The 21,957-nt window shown below is 33.5% G+C and overlaps 2 protein-coding genes and 1 long non-coding RNA gene across 8 annotated transcripts; 2 read left to right on the top strand and 1 right to left on the bottom strand.

Annotated features, from left to right (window-relative positions):
- The first annotated feature begins 2,866 nt into the window (after positions 1-2,866).
- LOC110911222 (protein FAR1-RELATED SEQUENCE 5-like) lies at positions 2,867-6,366 on the top strand. The gene is made up of 6 exons (XM_022155853.2): positions 2,867-3,066; positions 3,180-3,306; positions 3,622-4,381; positions 4,470-4,728; positions 4,914-5,477; positions 5,563-6,366. The coding sequence occupies exons 3-6, from the start codon at positions 3,675-3,677 to the stop codon at positions 6,364-6,366; spliced, it is 2,334 nt and encodes a 777-aa protein (XP_022011545.2). The 5' UTR covers positions 2,867-3,066; positions 3,180-3,306; positions 3,622-3,674.
- Positions 6,367-8,336: 1,970 nt separating this feature from the next.
- Positions 8,337-13,712, bottom strand: LOC110911141. Its single transcript, XM_022155765.1, has 10 exons — positions 13,691-13,712; positions 13,534-13,608; positions 11,715-12,700; positions 10,952-11,629; positions 10,234-10,540; positions 10,047-10,154; positions 9,503-9,956; positions 9,235-9,418; positions 8,834-9,088; positions 8,337-8,765 (listed from the first exon to the last, which is right to left on the bottom strand). Exons 1-10 carry the CDS (start codon positions 13,710-13,712, stop codon positions 8,337-8,339), a joined length of 3,498 nt encoding a protein of 1,165 aa, XP_022011457.1.
- A 2,294-nt stretch (positions 13,713-16,006) lies between these two features.
- On the top strand, positions 16,007-21,634 carry LOC118481960. Of its 6 annotated transcripts, none has more exons than XR_004866435.1 (9): positions 16,007-16,212; positions 17,528-17,590; positions 17,970-18,083; positions 18,165-18,252; positions 18,446-18,502; positions 18,625-18,677; positions 18,782-18,891; positions 19,227-19,322; positions 20,959-21,634. It is a non-coding gene; the product is annotated as an uncharacterized LOC118481960 (long non-coding RNA). The 6 variants fall into 6 exon arrangements; XR_004866426.1 differs by having other exon boundaries at positions 18,446-18,677; positions 20,959-21,171; positions 21,296-21,634; XR_004866445.1 differs by adding an exon at positions 17,698-17,778 and having other exon boundaries at positions 18,446-18,677.
- The last annotated feature ends 323 nt before the right edge of the window (positions 21,635-21,957 follow it).

Raw genomic sequence — 21,957 nt, 5'->3', positions numbered from 1 at the left:
CCGCACATGTTAAGGGGCAGAATTTTGTATTTAGCAGGGTAGGGTTTGCTATTCAGAAAGAGGTAGCGGCGCAGCTTGTTGTTCGTCTACCTGCCATTAGTTTGTAATCGTATTGAGTTTGTTCTTAAAAAAAAAAATTAACTTTTATTAGAATTTTGTGGGCATCAGTGAATAGCGATACTCATGTGATTTTGTGGCCCAGCATAGTTTTTTATATTTTCCAACTATAATAATTTTATATTTTCTCTATGAGTATCACGTAAAAGTTACTGAATAGCGTTACCCATGTAATTTTGTGGCCCAGCATACTAGTTTATATTTTTCAAATATAATAATTCTATATTTTTCTATACGTTCTCAAATGTATTTATACATTGTTCAATGTACACCAAATCTTCTACCAGTGTGTCCCGGGCCCCTCCATCTTTATATTAACTTTTACACGAGAGTTATTTTCTTCTCACACAATAATTGTTTTCTTATCTTAAAAGTCTTTATAAAAATAAATATATAAGACCAAAACATTATATGATATTTTTCTTAATATATACTTTTAAAGTAAAACTCCAAATATACTAGAATATCGACTAGTTGTCTCGACACAAAATAATATATATGTATATGTAAAAAATACCAAAATATGATTTGCAAATACAAACAAAGGCCATCACAACCAATGCAAATTCATGATATTAGTGTTCGAATATCACAAAGATGAGAAGCCTAAAATAGAAGAAATATTCCTACGATTGGAATTTAATATATTCCAAAAACTATAATTTTCATATAGCTAGTTTAAGGGAATTTGGTATTCGATATTTTCCATGCCTTTTATTTTTGTTTTCTACGTACTTGAATAAGGTTACATAAGAAACCGAGTTGATACATAATTGGACTATCTTTTTTATGGACATCTATTTGTTTAGAACTATTGGAATTCTCACGCGCAATCCTTAAAAAGTTTCAAACACCCAACTTCTAATATCAATATTTCATTCATTTTAGCTCTCTTCTACACATGGTATGATTCATTTCGAAGCTTTCACATGATAGAACATAAACTCTGAAAATAATACTTATATTAGACCATACAGTGTGGTTCCTCTTCCCCCACCTCCACCTCACCTCCAAAAGAGAGAGAGAGCGCTTCGGGATGAATGGGAAGACTTCCGTGAGTTGAGGTGGGATTTTTATTGGTAAAGAAGGATTTTAAAAAGTTAAATATTTTTTTTATTACCGTTATGTAACGGTCAAAAATATGAAACCACTCAAAAATTCCAGCATTTTCTTGACCACACCCAAGCCATTTTTTCACAAAAAAAAAAAAAAAAAAAAAAAAACGCCCCGAGGGAGGAAGAAGTAGCTTGGTGGGGCGCTTTGGCGCAAAAAAGCCCAATTCCACCCCACTACGGATGGTCTGAACAACAAACTAATTATTATCCATTATCCATATATATATTAATTCATAACAAATGAATCAATAGTGACTCTTTTATCTTTTATGGTTGCTTTTTTTTGCATAGTAAATTTTAAGATTTTTTTTTTTAACAAAACTTTTGTTTTTTATAATTTTTTCACAAATGTTAAATGAGTTTTTACTACTAAGGACGGTGTTTTGTGGTCATATTTGGTCTCACATGTTATTTTTCACCCCCTTGACTTTCTAATACGTGTTGGAATAAATTCGTCTTCGTCTACATTTTACATTACGTGAGCCACTTAGTATTAGAACGTCATATTTTTATTTTACACTTTTTCTCAATTTTGGTCGTTATTCGGTTGCTACATAACATGATTTTACGCCCTCCGCCCCACAATGTTGATATCATGGTTTTACGCCCTGCACCGCATCGCGGGGCTTAAGACTATTTTTTATTGTTTTATTATTATTCTTGAGTAAAATATAAATTGTTTAAATGTTTATACTTTATACAAGTTTTAAAGAACAAAACCTTTATTAAAAAAAATAACAGTCACGACTCATCATCAGTCCCTATCACTTCATCAGGGGAGGTTCTTTCCAATCACGCCGATTCACGATTAAGCCGAAATGGAGTCACGTGCATATTCACGTCCACCCACGCTCATTTAAAAAGAGAAGATGCTACTTTTTTAGTGTGAAGTTTGGGGTAGAATTAGAAAGATAGAAATATAGGTTGGAATTCAATAGCAAATGTATTTAGTTACTAGAACGGTAGAGAATATCAAAGAGAGATTTTTTTTTATATCTAAATTTTATATGTATTTTAGTTACTAGAACGGTAGAGAATATCAAAGAGAAATTTTTTTTTATATCTAAATTTTATATATTTAATGGTAGAGGTTGTGTGATTTTAATATTCTTTTGAACGGCATATAATTTTAATATTCGTTATGTAATCTTCTATCTTTTGGTTAGTTTCTTCTAGTGTTTCAGCTTCTTACTAGTCCGGCGGCTATATTTATAAAGAAGTTTTGTTATTAAAAAGTTTTTTTTTTTTTTTTTTTTTTTTCATGTAGTTTGATTAGTTTTGTCTTCGATCCAAATTCTTAAATTTTGTCATTTTGACATTACGATATATCCAATTTCACTTCACTTGCTTAACACCATCCAATTTATCCATTTAATTCTTACGTGTGAGAGTAGTTCAGTCTTTGAACCCTCTTCCCTAAATAAATAAGTTGTTCATAGAAAGATCGATGGTCAAACCTTGAAAGAGTCTAGGTATTTCTTGTTTTCAATAATAATAATAATAATAATAATAATAATAATAATAATAATAATATAATTATAATTATAATTGTAATTGTAATTGTAATTGTAATTATAATTATATTATATTATATTATATTATATTATATTATATTATATATATATATATATATATAGAGGAAGTGTAATGTACAAAAGGGGTAATCGTACTTCACGTACGCTAATACCCTGACCGTCAGATCTGTTTGATCATCTCGCAATTAAGGTTTAATTATTAAGGGCAGATTAGTATTTTTCATTCTTGTCACAGGGGTAATTCAGACATTTACTTAAAAACAAAGAAATTACGCGAGTTCGTTATCTCCAGCATCCCGGTAATTACGATCAGTATCAGTTTCAATTAATTTCCATTTTCAAATTATAAAATTAGCGGTTATTGGTGGGCGATTAGGGCTTAATCATTTTTTTCATTTTAATGGATCCACAGAGTAGTAATGCTCGAAACACAGAAGATGTCGAATTTGAAGATGCAGAGGTCGATACCGGACTTGAGGATGCAGAGCATTATCGGAATCCGACATCAGGCAACAACATTACCTTAGACGATCAGACTAGTAAGTTGTAAAGTAAATGGCTGTATTAAATGTGTTGTGTTTTATCTCCATCATTTTCATAGTTATTAGTTTCTTGATTGTGTTTTTAATCACGAGTGTTTGGTTGAATGTAAGAGAAGTTTAATTTACTGGGTGGTTTTTGTTTATGCGGTATTAGATTTTCAAGTGTTATTAATTTTACATGCGTTATTTTTATAGTGATGCGTTTTATTTTTTTTTTTCAATGTTCCTGATTCCGAAGCGTTATTATTTTTACATGCGTCATTATTTTTACAAGCGTTATTTATATTGATGCGTTATTTTTTTTCAATGTAGCTGAAAGATTGTATATCCCAGAGGTAGCTTCATCATGTGTTCCTGTTATTGGAATGGAATTCTCTTCCATAGAACAAGCATATGTTTTTTATCAGACATATGCCAAGAAGGCAGGGTTCTCCGCTCGAAAAGGAGGTGAACATCATGTTGGTGGTATTATTAGGTCTAAGTATTTTGTGTGTTCAAAAGAGGGGCATAAACCACAGGCATTTGATGATAATTATTCGAAGTTGTCTAAGCCATATAAACGTAGGAACAGACCGACTATTCGAACCGGCTGTAAAGCACAAATTAAGCTTTGTTCGACGGATGGGGTGTTGTTTAAGGTTGATAAGTTTGTTCAATCGCATAATCATTCATTCGTGTGCCCCAAAGACATGCACTTATTACCAGCTTATAGACATCTGTCTGAGACACAAGAAGAGATGATATGGGAGCTTGGTACATTGAATCTTGGGCCAGTGAAAGCCTTTAATATAATGAGAAAAAGATACGGCGGGTTTGAAAATGTAGGCGCAACTAAAGACGATTGCAAGAATTTTAGAGCTAGGATACATAGCTACATCGGACAGTATGATGCAGATATGGTTATCAATAGGCTGACCGATAAAAAGAAGTTTATGGTTGATTATTCATTCTTTCATTCGGTCGATGAAAACAAACGATTAACCGGCCTGTTTTGGGCCGATGGCTTGTGCAAACGTAACTATGCTGAGTTTGGAGATGTCATATCGTTTGATGCTACATTTAAAACCAACAAGTTAGTCATTAGTTCAAGCTTTTTACTGGTATTTTTTTTATAATCATCTTGTTTTTTTATATTCATTTTTTGTATTCACATTTTGAAGGTATAAAATGGTTTTTGTACCTTTTACTGGTATTGATAATCATTGTCGAAATGTGACACTTGGAGCCGGGTTGTTAGCATCCGAAAGCATTGAATCATACAAGTGGCTTTTACAATCATTTTTGAACTCATTCGGTAAGCAGCCGAATGTGGTTGTCACTGATCAGGATCCCGCGATGAAACAAGCCATCGAAGCAGTGTTCGATAAGAGTAGGCACAGATTATGTATGTGGCACATAATGAAGAAACTTGCTGATAAGGTTAGGTTCAAATAGAGTATGAGTGATTATGTTAGAACTGGCGTAATAGTTGTATTCAGTTCATATCTTTATTTGACCAGACTAAGAATAGTCATAATGCGTTATTTATTTTTCTACATGCGTTATTATGTGCTTTATTCTTTTTTTCATTACACCGTCTAAGTTCCAATTCTTTGGTTTAATAGGTCGGACATCAGCTGTGCAATAACGAAGACTTTAAGAGACGTATGTGTGACATTGTATGGACAGATTCGATTACGCCAGAAATGTTTGAGAGAGAATGGAAGCTGATAATGATTGATTTCGGTCTAACTGAGAATAAGTGGCTTGATGATATGTTTTGCATGAGATCTTCGTGGATCCCAGCGTTCTATCGTCATGAGCCTATGTCTGGGCTTATGCGGACCACTTCTAGATCAGAGAGCGAAAACCATTTTTTCTGTCAAGTTGCGAATTCTCAACTTACCCTTGTTGAGTTCTTTAACCATTTTGACGGTGCAATGGACATTCAAAGATTCAACCATCGGAAGAATGACCATATATCTAGAAATACAGTCCCGGGTAACTTTTCTGAATCTACTCTAGAGGATGATGCCATGAAAATTTACACCAGGTCAATTTTTGCTGATCAACAGGCAGAGTTACAAGGAACATTGTCCGAGTGCCTTCCTATAGAGACTAAAATTGAGGAACCTTTTTTGAGGATAAGTATGAAGGATTGGAAAGCTCACGGCGACGGTTTATTAGAGGTAATAATATATACATCAGCTAGTATGCGTTTATTGCCAAACCATGTTTCCTTTTTATTTTTTTTTATTATTTTTTTTTGTGTAGGTATGTTTCAAGAAGGGCGAGGATGTAATTGCATTATGCACGTGTCGCAGGTTTGAACAATATGGATTGTTGTGCAAGCATATATATTTCGTGTTCAAGATGTTCAAAGTGAAGGAAATTCCCAACAAGTATGTAATGAGAAGATGGACTAAAGATGTGGTACCGAATGATCTTAATAATACATTTGATATTACTGTTGACGGTGATGATGCGCATAAAAAGGCCAAAGAGGTTGCGTATGAGATTATGCAGACTGGAGAGTATCTTATTGGTAATCTGATCAAAGATTTCGATCATCTACTTATAGTTAGGGATCGGATGAGAGAGATGAAAGAAATGGTTGATGAACTTCGCATAACCAAGCCCATCGACCCTAAGTTTGATAGATATTCACGGTTAATTGGTTACGAGAAACCAAACACTGACGAGCCACCTACAGTCCGTGTGCCAACTGGTATTAGAAACAAAGGACGCGGTTCACATAAGCGCATTAAATCAAAAAAAGAGAAAATTATTAGTCTAAAAGGCAAGAGAGGTCGGACATGCAGTCACTGCAATATCAAAGGTCATGACATTCGAACTTGCAAGGTGTTGAAGGGTGAAGCTACTGCTGCTGCTGATAAGGTTGCCAATAAGGAGGGGAGGAAAAGAAGAGCAATTCAGTTAGAGAAGGATCCTAATTTAATTGATGAAGAGGACGAGGAGGTTGAAACTGGTGACGAGGAGGTTGAAACTGGTGACGAAGAGGAGTTTGAGGAGTCCGACGAAGCAGAAGATAGTGATTTTGAATGCGAAGACGAGTAGTGTTTTAACAATACAGACATTCCATATTTAATGATTTTTGTTGTGACTGAACTTTTATGTAATCTATGACATTCACATGGTTTTTTTTTTCACATGATATGGGTGATTATATATCTCAATTGTTTATTTTTACCCCTTTTTTTTGTGATTAATCATAACCATACACAAGACTTTTTTTTGAAATGGAGACTTCAAGTGACCAAACACTGATTCTCATCTACGTAACTAGCGTATTAAAAGGTACAAATTCATGCGTGATAATACGTAACATGCATTTTTTTTCATATCAATATTGCTAAACCAACATTCAAAAAAGTATGAGACATCAAGTGACATAACACTGAGTCTCATCATCACAACTAGCTATGGGTGGATGATTTTACCAAAATATACCCCCACATATAAGTTCAATACACACAAAACTAGACTTTAAAACCACCATTGTTCAAAATACCAACAACACATTAGGTCATCCCGAAAATCAACAAAATAGTTTATTAATCAGCCATACCACTTACTTCGGTGACATTATCTTCCCAACCTCCTTCTCGGACGTATCCATCTTCTCTTCAACGGTCTCCACTGCATCTTTCAGATATGAGTATACTAAGTTATCTGCCGATGCTTGATCCTTCATCAGTTGTATTGCTTTATCCCTTAACATGGACTTCGGTTCTTCAAGCAGAATTCCCCACACTTCCTGGGTTTTTTTTTTATGTTCTAATATCCTGCCCTGCACATCGAGAATACTGTTACAGGAGTTAACATTACAAGCAAGTTCCGTTAACCTGCGGGTATTCAAGAGCTCCTTGATTGCTTCGTTTGCGGGATTTGTCGACATTGTTGTTCTTGAAGAGAGTCTGATATATGTTTTTTTATAGTATATGCCTAATGGGAGGGGTGAGTGAATCTTATATGTGTGTTATTGGGTAATTAATTTTGGTAGTTGAGAGATATTTTTGGTAAGTTAAATTTAATATTTTACATCATTACAAGTCTCTACAAGTCATATCGACTTAATACTAGTCTATATAGTTATAGGGTTTAATTATTTTTATACATCAAGTTGCATACTGATAATGTCTGCACAATTATCACTGCATGCGTTATTTTTGTTAGTTCATGCGGTATAATTTTATAAAAAATTGACATGCGTTATTTTTTTTAGTTAATGCGGTATAATGTGGACTAGCGTGATTTCATGCCTAATTAAAACTGGGGCATGCGTTTTTTTTATAATTCCTGCTGTATAAATTGGTCATGCGTTATTTCTTATATTCAAGCGTTATTTTTTAACAAAACTACAAAAAAAAAAACAGCTGTCATGGTCAATAATTTTATATTGTCCTCTTGCTCTGCAATTCCCTTTTATATATTGATGGAAAACCATTCATTTTTTATCCGTTCAATTTTTATTTTAAAACATGGCAGAGTCTTGTAATTCATCGAGTGGTTCGTCTTCTTCATCAGGTATGCGTGCCTATCTAAAAAAGAGAATTGAGGATCAAATAGCTGAAGACAAGTCTTGTAAAGACTTGCTAGAAACTAACATTCATAGGGTCAGAGAGAACATGAAAAGGAGGGAAGAAATACTGAATTTGTTGTCTGGTATGTCAGATTCAAGTGTCAAAGAGGTGGCTATGATGTTTATGGTTGATCTTGGCAAGCGGGATGAGAAACAGTTAAAACAACTCGCGGACGCCATTACCGTCTTGGGATGCTCTATGGAGTTGAAGATCCAGTTTCTAGAGACTTATTTCTGATGGTTTTTATGTATCGTCAATCATATATGGTTGCGAAATCATGTCTATCTAAGTGTTTTTTATATTTTTGTATGAAAGTTGTGTTTTTGAATAATGAAAATGTCCGACTAGTTTATGTTTATAACTAGAAATTATTAGAATTATAAATAGAAATAAAAGATCCAAATGACAAAGATGTTTGGAACAAAAGACAGCAAGATAGTAGTCCTACGACTTTTCATTTTGTTTCCTCTTTTTGAGCTTGAAGAACTGCTCTAATCTGTTACTTATTTTGCTATCTAGATCGTGCAAAGCATTAGCGGGGATCGAATTCGCCATAAAGTCCGTAGCTTTGTCGTATACCTCCTTCCTTATAAGATTGTAGTCGGACAATACAATCTTACTAAGATACCTGTACCGCAAAAACCGTAGTTGTGAATCTTGCATTGCTTTCTGGTCTTCCGTTTTAAACCCTGCATTCCATGGAGATTTGCCCTTGTATGTCTCCATATGCCTCATAGTGAAGACATCACAGTCACTACCGTTTTGAAGAGTTCTCCACTCCATTTCCTTTCGAATTATTTTTGCTTTTTCCAACTTTGTTATCCACTCTTTTTGTCCAAGTTTGCCTTTTAGGTATAGCACTAGGACTCTCCGCTATAAGCACGATAAAAAATCATATTATTACCTATTCATCATAAGGATAAAAAGCTATTTAGAATTACCAGCTTTTCGGGGCGTCCACGGTAGCGTTTGGTAAACGATTCGGCATACCGAGAGTTATCGATTAACTCGATATCTCCATTTTTCATGTTAAAGCATAGGCACCAGTAATGATCAGAAAGTAGTACTGGAATGAAGATGAGATCAACTTTGTCAACTTTCTTCACCTGATACTTACACAATATATCGTCTACGCCTGGTCCGAATACTTTCAATCGATCACTATCTGTGATTTTTGGCTCAAACATTTCGTCTTGCTGCAAGATTTTTCGCAATTTTTTTCATAAAAAATCAAACCATGCGTGATTAACATATTTAGTGATTTTTTTCAAAAAAAATGCAACCATGCGTGATTAACATATTAATTTTTCAACCTTTGCGTGATTAATGTTGGAAAACTTACCAATATTGTAGTTGGTAAGAACAGCCTGTAGGGTGATGATTTTCTGTCCCTTTTTTTCTCTTCAAAGTTTAAAACATCTACAAATGTGTCCATTCCACCATATGATATGTATTGCGATGGGTGGAAGGTTTCAAATATGATTTTAAGCGCTTCGACTCCACTGTCAGACTTGTATATCAATGTCCTGTTGTTTTTTAATACCAACAAAGAAAAGTTAAAAAAAAAAAGATGAAAATTCTTAACTAATTTTTAGGATTCAAAATCTTACCCAATATCTCCCATCGGAGCTAAGAGATAACAGATGATGTTTTGGTCACGTACCAAAAGTGGCTCATATAGGTTGGTTACCCTGTTGCAGTAAGGCGATCTATATGCGTCACCTAGTTCTGCCAGCCGCTTTTCCCTCTTTTCCCTGATCATCTTGATACGCGTTGTTACTAGCTGTGTATGCCTCTCGTCATCCGTTTTATTTGTGTTCGCTGAGACAGGAGTTTTTTGATTACCCGCACTTGATGTTTGCAGGATTGGAGCCAATTTTAAAAGTGTCTCAACAGACTGCATTTCTGCTTCGGTCACTTCAGCAGGTTCATCAGCTGATGTTGTCGGAGGCTTATCTTTATCATAGGCGTCGGTTATTGTATTCTGTTTATGTGCTTGTTGTTGACTGCACTCTGCCAAATTTACAGGTTGGTCCATGTTGTTCACCACATCTGCTTGCGCCACTGTTTTCATGTTTGATTTGGATTAATTTGTTTTGTAATCACAAGCTAAAAAAATGCACCTTTGTTTAGTAATGAACATATTTTTGTTACCTTCTGTAGTCTGCCTGTATACGCCTGGTTCGATGGTTTGTAAGGCAGCCAGGCACGAGTCCGAAATACCACCATCATCAAATGGGGTATCATGAACATCATCACATCCTATAAAATCCCATACGTTTTGTTTTTATTAATCATAATTTCACGTAAATATTAACAAATAAGAGAAGTTATTATATACCTTTATCTTTCACCGTGTTTTGATGTTCCAATTTTGCATCTCCATCGCCCTCTAACTCTTGATTTGTTTCGCCACATTGTCCGACTTTGTTTTGAACCACCTCATCACCAGCATAGCTTACTTCAGCAGGTATCGAAACTGTATCCGTAGAAACGGAATTTTTAACCGCATCATTCCATCTTTTACACCTTTCCATAATTTCAACATCCCAGAAAAACTTCTCCTTTACACCCTTAACGAGAGCATTCATATCCGAAACAAGAGAAATGTATTTCTTTATATTATTGTCCATTGTTTTCAACAACACCTGCGGAATTGGACAGTCAAAAAGATCAAGCGTGATTAACAGTTATAGCGTGATTACAAGTCTAAGAAGCCAAGTTGCAAAAAGTTCAAGCGTGATTAACAGTTCTAGCGTGATTACCAGTTTAAGAAGCCAAGTTTCATTTTTTTACAAGACCATTCGTGATTATCAAGTTCTAGCGTGATTAACAGTTATAGCGTGATTCCCAGTTTAAGAAGCCAAGTTTCATTTTTCTACAATACCATGCGTGATTATCAAGTTTTATATCATGCGTTATTAATTTGTTACCCAGTATGCGTTATTACATCTACAGAATTATTGTCTAACATCATAAACAAGCTCTATAGCATCTCTTATTGACAGAAAAAAAAAATAAATAAATAAAAACAAAAACAAACAAAAAATCAAGTTTACCTTTTTATTTTTTTTCGAGGCTTCCCACGCAGCATGATCATAGATCACCCCGGTTAGTTGAACTGGAGTGCTGCAGTAGTCAATCTCTTTTTGCGTTTGTGTCCCTATGTCCATTTCATCTAAATTCATGTCTGAAATATGTTCATTCGGATTCCACCCGTCAAACCAATCCGTATTTGATGGTATGTCTCCTTCGTCAATCGGATCCTCCCCATCCAGGTTTCCAGTCAGGTTTCTTCTGTTGTAGACATGTGTCGTATCCACTGGTGGTATCATGTACTCATCCGTATCTTCCATCTCATCTAATGTATTGAATTCGGTGAGGTTTTCTTGTACCGCAGCTGCCTCGTGTATCGGGATGTTGTCAGCGAAAAGGTCAGTGTACACCGTCGATGTGTTTTCTTTTACGATTTCGAATGGTGCAGTCGTAGCCTCTTGATTTTGATGATCATTGCCATTTATGCGCGAGGCAGTAACATGTGGTTGATCCTGGCGATTATCATTTGCTCCTTCGTCTTCTTCCACTTCATCACAATCTTCAACACCTAGCGGCCCGTTGTTGTATAAATATTCTTCCATGTCGTCGATCATACCAGAGGTTACATAATGTATGACAGGCATTTTGACAGGTTCATCGAAAATTTTGTGTCTTTGGTTGAAATAATGGCTGTATAGAAGCTGCATATTGTTTTTTGAAAAAAAACAAATTATTAATATTAATATCGTATTTAGCATAACCGTTAAAGATGTGTACATAACATACCGTTAGGAATGCAACCGGGCCATTGTATTGTGAGTCTAACTTTTTCCAACCTTGTCTTGTTCGTTTCAGCGATTCTAAAACGAAGGAGCACCAGTCCAGATTTGGAATGTCTTCCTCTTTGTCAATTGCAAGTAGAAAACTTTGTTTAACAGTTGTTGACTTTGTTATCTCTACAAACAAAGTGTTCCAGTAGGCTAGGAAATTTAGCTTGAATAATCGTCCGCCAGTGGTTTGCTCTGACATAGTTCTTGCAAGCAAAGTATGAGTAATTTTGTTTGTGTCTGGCCACTGGTTTTTGAACTCATCTATGGTTGTTTCTGCGCCTTGAGTAGCCGTATTTTTCTCCACTATTGCTCCTTTTCTAGGCTTATTTTTTTCTCGTACAATAACATTACCCTTTGGAATACCAAACACGTCATGTACTGAATCTCGGGTGATTTTTATCTTGTGATTTCCTATGTTTAGTGTGTTGTATTGCTCGTCATAGTTTCGTACGAGCCAATACCCTAAACGTGTGCTTATATGATAAAGCTTTATATTAAGGACATCACCAAATCCAATGCTTTTCACATCCGCCACCTGCGCTTCAGTAAAGTGCTTAACTGTATCCAAAAAACCTGAAGGACTGCACCGTAGGCGTATTACATCATGATGATAATGATAGAACGGTCTTGGTTCTGACCTAAAAGGTTCTGCATCGGTAATCTTCCGTTTCCCCTCGATAGGATCCATCTGCTTTTCGTTTTTCGATTGTTTCTTTTTTACTGGTTCAAAGTCTTCACCATCTTGGTTAGTTGTAGTACTTGGCCTTTTTCTTGTGTTTTCACCTCTTTTGACTATCAAATTTCTAATAGGTTCTTCAAAGTCATCATCATCATCTTCTAGACTATAGTTTGTATGCTTTTTATTAACCTTTGATTTATGAGGTTGCTTTGTCATAATCGCCTGAATCGGGGGCTCAAAATCATCATCATCATCAGCAACCCCTACATCATATTCCAATACAAAGTTTTTAAAAGATGGGATGAATCATGCTAATGCTGCTTGCTATCTCAAAATCTACAACTACACAATTTTTAAGCTAGAACCGGTAGGTCATATCAATATGTAATAGCTATCATACTAATGCCGCTTGTTACCTCTAAATCACCAATTTTACAATTACCGCAGAAACCCAAAGATTATAAGTTTCATATCCCAATTCACACTGTAATCTGATTCAATATTTCCATATCAATCTTGCTAATGTTGTTTGATAGCTAAAATGATTCAATTACACAATTAGATCAGACGCCCCAAATATCAAGTGGTAAAATGCCCAATTTCACAATGTAACCTAATTCCGCTAGTTTATTAAAGAGAATCATCATCTAATGTTGAGCCTGATAATCCCGCTTCTACATATTAATGAATCAACAAAAAATTACGCTTGTTCTTATCAAATAACGCTAGTTAATCACCCTAATTTTGGCTTGAAAAACATCAACCAACATCAAAACTGTAGTTATGCCGCTAATGTGCACCGGCAAGGCAACCTAATTCTATATTTCCATATCAATCATGCTAATGTTGTTTGATAGCTAAAATGATTCAATTTCACAATTAGATCAGACGCCCAATATCAAGTGGTAAAATTCCCAATTTCACAATGTAACCTAATTCCGCTAGTTCATTAAAGAGAATCATGATCTAATGTTGATCCTGATAATCCCGCTTCGACATATCAATGAATCAACAAACAATTACGCTTGTTCTTATCAAATAACGCTAGTGGATCAACCCTAATTTTGGCTTTAAAAAACAACAATCAACATCAAACCTGTAGTTATGCCGCTAATGTGCACCGGCTTCACCGGATCATTTCTTTTCTTGCTCCTGCTTTCTCTTTTAGCTGCTTCAAGGTATAATGTAACCGCCGATTAGTTCAAGTATAAGGTTGGGACTGTCTAACAAAATAAACGGGATTGAATCGATACCTCTTAATGCCGTATTCGTCATTCTCAAGTGAAATCGATGTTCGTTACTATTTCACCGTTGTTAGTCTTCTTTCACCGACGGTCGGAATCGTCTTTTCTCCGTCGCTCCGAGTCGTTTGAAAGTCACCGAATTTTTTGATGAACAAATATGGTTATTGATTAGATACTTATTGATTAGATACTGAGATTTAGCCGGGTTTTTAGGTATAGGAATTGACCATTTTAACCTTTGATTCAAATAATTACGTTTTAGCCAGACCCTTAAACATTTATTTAATCCCGCTTTTAATCGTTTGATCCAACGGTCAGGATTATAACGTATGTTATGTACGATTAGTCATTATGTAGGTTAACCGCCCTCTATATATATATATATATATATATATATATATATATAGAGAGAGAGAGAGAGAGAGAGATAACGAAATACAATGAATAGTAACTTTATTTTTAAAATAATATATAGCTTTTTTATTATTTTTTATTTAATATATTATAATAGAGTATTATTATATTTACTTTTAATAACATATTTTTTTTAAAACCATATATTTCTTTACCATTTTTTTAATCATTCTTTTTTTTCTTTTTTTAGAACATATATTAATTTATCAAATAATTCGATACTTCTTTGATAATTTACGTTTATAATTTTTTTTCTAAAATCTTAAGTAAGTAGTTGTATTTGATTTTTCCCTCGACATTCCGTGATAAGTTTGGTTAAAAACGAAGTTGTACTCAAAATAAAGTATTTATTTTGTATCATAAAACGGTACAATAATAAACTAAACCGTTCTAATGGTTTGCCTTTCTAAACAACATGCTTTATTTTCAAATCACGTTGTTTTATTATCATTTGCCCGGTTTTGCCGCAATGCACGACGTAGAAAAAACTAGTTATAATTATAATTATAAATACTATTAAATAACAACACAAAATCATTGTAGCTCTATTGTGTTTCTGTTATTTTCTGAATTTTTTTTTTTTAGGTTTTGTCTTTCTGTGTTTTTTGACCTTTATACTTTAAATGACTTGTGTTCGCCAATTATATCAATTATTCTATATGTAATGAAACGAACCAGACAGATACCGATTTAACAACTTCAATACCAATATCGGTATTTATTTTTATTGATGTAAACACGTATAGATATCTGCTTTTTCTTATCAAGACTTCATGACTTTAGTTTTTCATAGTTCATACTTCATTCGCTATGATATAAATGTATCAATAAATGATTGTTATAGTAATTCTTTTTTGAAAATATATATATATATATATAACATCAATTTATTTTGCATAAGCCATGGACGATAAATTAAACTAGGTTTTTTTTTTTCTGCCGCGAGTTGCGGTGAAACGGAGGAAATGATAATATAAAACAAACGTTATTTGAAAATGTAGCATGTTGTTTAGAAATCCAAACAGTTAGTATCGGTTTAGTTTATCATCGTATCATTTTACGATACCAAATAAATACTTTATTCTGAATATAAAATTTGTTTTTAATAAAACTTATACTGGTCGAGGGTAAAAATTAACAACAACTACGTAATTAAGTTTTTATAAAAAAAAATAATGAACATAAGTTATTAAAAAAATATCAAGTTAATTGATAAAGTAAAGATGATTTAAAAAAGGAAAAAAGAATTACTAAAAACAAAATAAATGATAAAGGAAATATGGTTTTAAAAAATGAAAAAATGAAAATATGCTAAAAGTAAATAGGAAAAAATAAAAATATGTTAAAAGTAAATATTAAAAAAATATATTGATATAATAAAATATTAAAAAGCTATATATTATTTTAAATTTAAAATTACTATTCATGTTTCATCAAGAAAATGTGTTAGTCAACTTCTGGCAGAAAATTAGAAAACATATTATCTAAATAGCATAACAAAATGGGAAACACTCGACTCTTATTTATAGTTACGCATAATTGCATGTATAAATATTAAAGAAAATTATATAATGGTTTCTTACCCATCTTTTCTCGCATATGTCCTTCCTTTTTACCAACGCTCACTAAAAATACCACATATGAATATCTATATATATTAATAAATGAGATGATTTGGGTCATGTGTCATGGGATGGTGGAGCATTTTTGCTGTTGTGGCATGTTATGGTGGATTAGAGGGTGTTTTTGGGAGGGAATCCATCTCAATTCTTAATACACAAACCAAAATTCTCAAAACACAAAAATTCAACTCTGGACGCGGGATCCGTTTTTACAATGGGGTGACCCGGTATCAAATGGATCATATATGTTGTCTTTAACAAACCCTAAAGCTTCACAACCACACTTCTCAAAACACACACAATTCAACCTACTAAAATTCTCTGAAACCCTAAATCCCTCTACATGTTTCTGTGAAATCGATCTTCCATATGATCCAATCCATCTTCTTTGATTCAAGTTTCTCTCACTTTACTTTTCATTGCAAACCCTAGCCAAACCTCTGCATCATCATCTTCTTCTTCTTCACACAAATCAATCCTGATAACCAATCAAAGGTATGTTTCTTTGTTTTTGATTTTATTGTTCCTGATTTCTTTGTTTACGATTCTAATCTCATTAATCGTTTATTTTCTTTTTCTTCTCATAACTACATACTGACTCTTTATGTACCATTGCTTTGTTCTCCGGCGATTCATCCATTGTTATGACAGGTATGATATCGTTTTTTGATGTTTACAGTTTTCGGTTTTCTTATGTTGTATCGATTTATTGGGCTCCATTTTAATAAAAATCCACACGGGATCCGATTAAATCAGTTTGGATTTCTTGATTTGGATCACCCACTTCCCCTTTTTCGGATCTAATATAAATTAACAGATCTCAATTATTGAGATCATTGTCTGCGTTTCATTTCTCTCATAAACAATAGCAGCCCTTCTTCGTCCCTCTACATCAATATTCTTCTCCAATCGATTCACAAAAATATGTGTTCTTGATCTTTAGGAAAACAAGGAGGGCCTTAAATTACTAAAGATTCATTTACTTATGAATGGATCAATTCGATTTTATTTAATCTCTAATATGTAAAAGGTTAAAATGTGAAAGATCGAGTCTTTCGTACTTCAAGTCCACCTTTGTCGTTACACATTGGTAAGTATATATCACATGTTTGAGATTATTTATTAATTTTTTTTGTCATGTTTTTGTTTAGTAATTTTTTTAAATTCGTCGATTTGGTAGAAAAGTTTGATTCAGTAACATTGTTGTTGTGTTTTTATTTACTTCATTGTTTTTGTTATATGGATTTTGAGTGACTGGAAACAATGAAATGCATATATAGGATATGTGCTCTGTTTATCTTCAGGGGAATATAAATATAATATTCATATATTTGATTTGATTTGATTTGATTTGATTTGATTTGATTTGATTGCAGACTCATGGCCTAAGGCTATAGGGTGTGGTCATTATCCTTATGATCTCCATGACCTTCCACATTAGCGCCATGTCACTTACTTTTAACCCATCATTCAAAACCACTACCCTAAGGGTGTGGTCATGACCCAAACCAATAATCTTTTATTTTAATTTATTTGTAAAAAAGGAAAAAAGAACATTAAAAAAGGAAAGGAGGGTCATGGTTGCCATGGTTTAATCCATGTCAACCATGGTGAATGAAGTAAGGGGGTGGTATAGCAATTTATTAATGATCCTACATGGCAATTAATGACCCAACCATGCCCCCCCACACCTTTTAGCCTAAGAAAGCTATTGGGTTTATACAAGTTCATTATTTCTTTTCATTTAATACATCATGGAATTAAGAGACTTGTAATTGTTCAACTTATAACCTATGTTTGGTTTTGGCAGGCCTTTGTATCTGTAGGGAAGCAAGAAGGCATTAAAGGCTACTGGAAGGGTAACTTTGCTCAGGTGCTCAAAACTTATGCTTATTATATTTATATATTTTTTCTTTGAACTTGCAATGTCTCTTTTTGTTACCATATAATCTAACTAACACTTGAGTTAATCTATTTTAGGTAGTTCGAGCTTAAGTCAAAGCATGTAATATCACAATCTAACTATTTAAGGAAATGGTGGTGAAGGGCTTAAGTCATAAGGTTGTAGTTGTGTTGGTGAAGTATGCATCAAGTTTGTATAAGAACCCAAATTAGGTTTTAATAAAAATGATTTTTATGTTCACAGAAAAAGGCTGTTAGGGAATATTTGAGCAGGGATCTTCATCTAAACCATATTTTACCTAACATTCCGATGGAAAATAATTTATGATTCCTTTTTTGTAAAATCTTAGGGTTATATCATTGCACGAGACACTAATGACGGATTTTGAAAGCTGCATTATGGGTTTAGTTCAAAAGAGGTTTTGCCTCAACATTGGTGTCAACCAGAGATGGCATTTTAAGAGGTAACTTTAAAGTTAGTCAATATTTTGATACCTGATTACCTTATTTTGCAAGTTTAACTATACGGTATCCTCATTGAATAGGAACAAGTCAAAGATAAAGCTGGTGATTGAAGAACTTGATGGATAGAAAAAGGAGGCACTGAATGTCATATGGGTGAGAAGTAAATAGGTAATTTTGACTTATGTATATTTCCATTCATTATGTCAACTACAAAAATTGGTTCCTCTGTTTTTTTGTGACCTTTTTTTCAATACTGATGATCAAAGTGAAGAATTTTATGATAATTTGTCATAGGACATTGATTTGTTGGTGGTTATTGTTATAATATTACCAAAAACGCCATAAAGGTTTTTTTTTTCAGAAATGATGGGTAAAGAAGGGAGAAATGAAGGGCCGCCATACCAGCCTGAATGATGTGGTATACAAAATAGCAGTCCCTCGACGCACATTGTTTGGAGCGGCAAACTTTTGTAACTCAAATTAAATATATAGTTAAGCTTACATATGTACTGAAGCATTTGTACACTGACTCAAATGTAGTTGTTCTTGCTATTATCGATATACTCCAGATCACTCTCATAGTTGTAGCTTCGGTAAGCTAAATTCTCCCTGGTTAGGTTCGTATTAATATGGTTCACAGATAGGTGGTTCACTTTTAGAAACGTCTATAAACACTATTGTGTTTATTTATGTTTAGGTTGGAAGTACCGGAGGAATTAATAATGATGCTGCCACTTCAATGATGCAAATGTTTTGGGATTTTGCGATAGCAGCACCACCTGCAGATGATGATAGTGAAGCCCGATGGTAATTAGTTATAGGCCATGTATGTTGTTAATACGGTACTATGATTTTGACTTAACATTGGTCAACCTAAACATAAGTGGTGATATTAAGCGAGGGTCCAAAATTAGCTTCGAAGTGTGCCTTAAGAATGAGTTTGTTGTGTTTTGAAGCTGTCTGTTGTACGTTTAAAGTATTTTGCTTTTTATTGTTAATTCAAGAAGACTAACTTATCTGGTTTCAGCAAAAAGTTGATTGATTGTTGTCTTTTTATTTGTGATTCTGTTGCTATTCGATGAGGTTTTTTTTTATTATAACCTGCTGCCAAAAATGATTTCTCAATCTTTATGATCTATCAGGTAGTCAAGATTCTTACAGAAAAAAAAGGTTGATTTCAAGACTTTTGATACACTCTCAGATGATATGATGAAGTAAGGCAAGGCCTAATGAGGAAGGTATAAAGTTTGGATCTTTTGACCATCATTTAATTACTTTTTGATAGCTCATTCCTACATAGTTAGCACTTTAAAACCTTTATTTTTTTAATTATTAGTTTTTAGTACTAACAATGGTAGAATTGGATTGAAATTTTTTTTACCTTTTTCTAAGATTTCCACCCTTCAAATATATATCGTATTGCCAGTTGTGTGATGAATAACATCGTAAAGATTTGGTCAATAAAAGATACAATATGTTGTTGGCATTATTAAGTTGAAACAAATTACTAATCCACTTTACATATTATTAAGTTAAATGCGTATAAAACTTTAACTCCCTTTTACATGAGATGATTCCTGGTTTTAGGGGAACAAGTTCGTGAATTTGTTCTCGGTAAAAGCTGTTTGGGAAGATTTGAGCAGGGATCTTCATCTAAATCACATTTTACCTAACAAAGGTAGAACTGGATTGATATATATATATATATATAGGGGAAGGTTCTATGCAGAACACTAAATATTGCGAGAACACTCAGAACAAAATGAATCTCTCATTTTTTTTTAATCCTAAAAACCTAAAAAGTAAATGAAAATGTTATAAATGTAAGATTTATTGTTTCTCACACTAGAATTTAAAACAAATATGAAAAATCTTCAGTTTTTAAATAACCTACACACATGTAGGTTATGTGTAGGCTAAATTACCTACATGTATGTATACTATGTGTAGGGGAGAATATATGATTTTAATGTATATATAATACATATATGAATGTAAGAAACATAAAATTTAAGAAAGAAGAACCTTAAATCCCAAAATTTAGTGATTTAGAGTTGTTCTTTTTGTTCTCGCAATAATTAGTGTTCTGTAATGATCCTTATCCTATATATATATATATATATATATTGGGTGGGGTTCGGCTACAAAGTCCATTTTTCCTACAAAGTGTACAAAGTCATAAAACACGAGAATTTCAACCATAAAACACACTCAAAACACACAAATAACAGAGTGAAGATCACTAAAACACAATATCCAAACCCTAACAGTCCATAAAAACTTCAAACACACCATCTTAAAACTATGAATATAAAACACAACATGATAATCAACATAAAACACACCAATGTTAGTCATTCGAAAATCAAAGCCTTATCATGTAAAACACAACACAAAACCCACAAATATGGCATTTTAGTAATCTTCACTTTATTATTTGTGGGTTTTGAGTGTGTTTTGTGGCTGAAATTGTGGTGTTTTATGACTTTGTACACTTTGTAGGAAAAATGGACTTTGTAGCCAACTCCCACCCTATATATATATATATATATATTACTTTTTTCTAGGATTTCCACCATTCAATATCTAACAATGGGTTTGTTTTAGCTGGCTCATACAAAAAGGATTCATTATTAGCATATATTTGACATAAAAATGAGATAAGACAAACTGAGCGGGTCGGGTAACACGTCATGACCCGTTAATATTTTATATTTTTTTGAATTTTATATTTTGTTTTGAATTTTATATAACCGATTTATGAAAGTTAGCATTTAAAAACTTTTATTTATTTCTAAAACTGTGTATATGATGAACCCGATTCAAACCCGTTATAAATTCAGAATGAAACAACTCACATCCAGCTATATTCAGGTTAACGAGCCAACGGTTCAATGTATCAGCCCAAGTAGTGGATTTTGTCTCAAGTTTGGTTTCTTCTTTAGGGATTATAGCAAGAGCGTCAGTTGAAGCATTGAGGGCATAGAAACTTGAAGTGATGGTAACTTGACCCACTGGCAGAACTGTAGCCGATGAACCAAACAACTCCATTTCAATACCAAGGGCCGTTGTTATAAATAGATTCAGGTATGAAGTATGACTAAAAATTAATGAAAATGGTGATAGAGAAAATAGTTAATTTTTAACCAGGAATTGACTAAATGAACCACTAAAAAGGGCCCATTAGTTTCATTATTCGAGGTGACTGCAGGTGGAGGTGTAGCGGCTACTGGCGATGGAGGTGTACAATATTTTTTTATTCTTTATTTATGAAGTGTTGGATATTTATAGGTTAGTTTTTATATACGGGGCCACATGAAGTTGTCAAGGTTTTCACTGAGATGCTTAAAGATCGTATCTTTGAGTTGAGCTCTACTCGATGTCCTCATCAAGTATGTTTCAATCTTATTGTAACACCCCGTATTATGAAAGTCAAAGTCAAAGGAAGAAAAGATTGCTAATTGCGATCTGTCGCTCCTTGCTTAACTGTTGACTTTACTACATTGACTTGTGATCGAATCTTTTATTTTGTTTGCTTTAGTTGTATTATGTGGAGTATCTATTAATAATCGATGTTTAATCGAGGTTTACCGCATGTTTTATCGCTTATTCGCTTTATCGATAATCGCATCGCAATCGCATTCGTGCCTCGATTGGTAGATTCCGAATATTGTTTTATGTGTATGTGTTATTTATGTGTTACTTGTGCATGTTTACTTTGTGTTTGTGGTGATTAATCGAAACGCAATCGCAACTCTATCGCAATTTAATCGCAAATGCTAAGCGCAAGATAATTAGGATGATTGTATGTTAGACATAGTATTTGTGTGGCTATTATTAACCTATCGCATCGCATAATCGACGCCCACTGAA

This window comes from Helianthus annuus, chromosome 1, assembly GCF_002127325.2.
Source record: "Helianthus annuus cultivar XRQ/B chromosome 1, HanXRQr2.0-SUNRISE, whole genome shotgun sequence".
In the NCBI taxonomy this organism is placed as follows: Eukaryota; Viridiplantae; Streptophyta; class Magnoliopsida; order Asterales; family Asteraceae; genus Helianthus; species Helianthus annuus.
The sequence above is the reverse complement of the archived record's forward strand: the minus strand, read 5'-3'. Positions and strand labels throughout refer to the sequence as shown.